This window comes from Pteropus alecto, unplaced genomic scaffold (assembly GCF_000325575.1).
Source record: "Pteropus alecto unplaced genomic scaffold, ASM32557v1 scaffold134, whole genome shotgun sequence".
In the NCBI taxonomy this organism is placed as follows: domain Eukaryota; kingdom Metazoa; phylum Chordata; class Mammalia; order Chiroptera; family Pteropodidae; genus Pteropus; species Pteropus alecto.
This window is the reverse complement of record NW_006436283.1, coordinates 754,296-755,799: the sequence shown is the minus strand read 5'-3', so window position 1 is coordinate 755,799 and position 1,504 is coordinate 754,296. Positions and strand designations below refer to the sequence as shown.

Genomic DNA, 1,504 nt, shown 5'->3' with positions numbered 1-1,504 from the left:
CCTCACCCTCCCCCACCCCCCACACTCCCCCGCAGGCCCCTGCCCGGCCCACCTGCTTCCTGCCAGCAGCAGCACCTTGGCTCCACTCAGCCCTTTGCCCAAAAGCTCCCGCACCACCTCCTGGATGATGAGGGTGCCCATGAAGGCGTATTCATCTGCTCAGAGAAGGGGGGGTGACTTCGGGTGGGGGCCTGGACGCAGGGCAAGGCCTCCTACCGCCAGGGTGGAAGGAAGAGGGGTTCTAGCTGTGGTCCGGAGGGCCTGCGGGGGGCTGGGGCCAGGGCCTGGCAGACTGGAGGGGGAGGGCAGGTGCTCAGGGCCGCACTGCCCCCCCCACCCCCACAGACCGGTCAGGAGTGAGGCCCTCCACAGGGGGAGGTGGACGCTGAGGCAGGCACCTTGGGACACGCTGGGTGTTAGGGCTCAGTAGGGCCTCTGGGACAGAAGCCTGCGTTTCTCAGGAGCCCCGCCATCCCGCCCCGTCTTGGGGGGTGAAGGGGAACAGAGGGGAGCACAGAGGACTCACTCTTGTCAGACTTGGATGAAGCCCCACTCCAGACATCGCTTGAGCAGTAGGGGATGAAGCTGCAACACAGGGGCAGCGTGAGGCCACAGCTGGTCCATGACCGAGGCCCACCGAGGACCTCCCTCCCCGCGGAGGACCCCCTCGCCCCCTTACACCATGTTGGCGTTCCACCAGTGGGGGTTTTCCTCGGGCTGGGAAGACAGGATCCCCGTGCCTGTGGCAGAGGGGACAGAGGCAGTGGGTCCTTCTGGCTGGCGGGGTGGGGGGTGCTGTGCACGCGCGGGGACTGCGGGCCGGTCTGGGATGTGAGGGGTGGTGCTGGCCCCAGCCCCAGTGGCAGTAGAAGTGGGGAATGGACAAAGCCACCGTGGCCAGGAGGCCCAGCCAGACTGTGACACTTGGACATAGCCCTGGAATCCCCCTCCCCTCCCCCACCCGTGCTTTGACCCAGGGCTGACCAGGGTCCCTGGGCCGTGCAAAGCCCTCCAAAGTCACCTGTGGAATAAGAAGTAGAGGGGAGCAGTGCTCCCTAACCGTGGGAAGTTCAGAGAACGGGGCGGGGACACGGACAGGGTGGGGCCACGGCGGGGTTCTTCTGGAACTTCAAATCAGAGCTCCACGAGGCCCCCTTTCCCCCCAAGTGGGACGCCCTGGGCGGGTCTGCGCCCTGCCCACCTGTGCGGGTGCGCGGCCAGTCCCTGGAGCTCATGAGGCGCCGCATGGTGTCGTACCGCGAGTCGCAGTTCTCTCGGTTGAAGCAGTACCAGCCGCCTGCGGGCACAGCCACCACCTCAGGGCCCACGTGCCCGGGGACCCCCGCCCACCCCGCCGCTTAGGCCCCTGGGACGCACCTTCCAGAAAGAGTAGCCACCGCCGGCTGCCCTTGGATTCCTTCAGGTAGTAGCTGCAAGGGAGGGCGGGCGGAGCTGGCGGTCAGCGGGGGCAGCTCCGGGCAGGAAAGGGTCATTACCTGTCGCC

The 1,504-nt window shown here is 67.4% G+C and overlaps 1 protein-coding gene across 1 annotated transcript in view; it reads right to left on the bottom strand.

Moving 5' to 3' along the window:
- The window catches only part of NOTUM (notum, palmitoleoyl-protein carboxylesterase), a 6,762-nt gene that overhangs the window by 4,433 nt on the left and 825 nt on the right, over window positions 1–1,504 (bottom strand). Inside the window, exons 2-6 of the mRNA XM_025047095.1 lie at window positions 1,378–1,430; window positions 1,202–1,297; window positions 680–740; window positions 527–585; window positions 53–155 (exon numbers count right to left, since the gene is read on the bottom strand). Coding sequence (XP_024902863.1) covers window positions 53–155; window positions 527–585; window positions 680–740; window positions 1,202–1,297; window positions 1,378–1,430 — 372 coding nt within the window. The remainder of the gene's footprint in view (window positions 1–52; window positions 156–526; window positions 586–679; window positions 741–1,201; window positions 1,298–1,377; window positions 1,431–1,504) is intronic.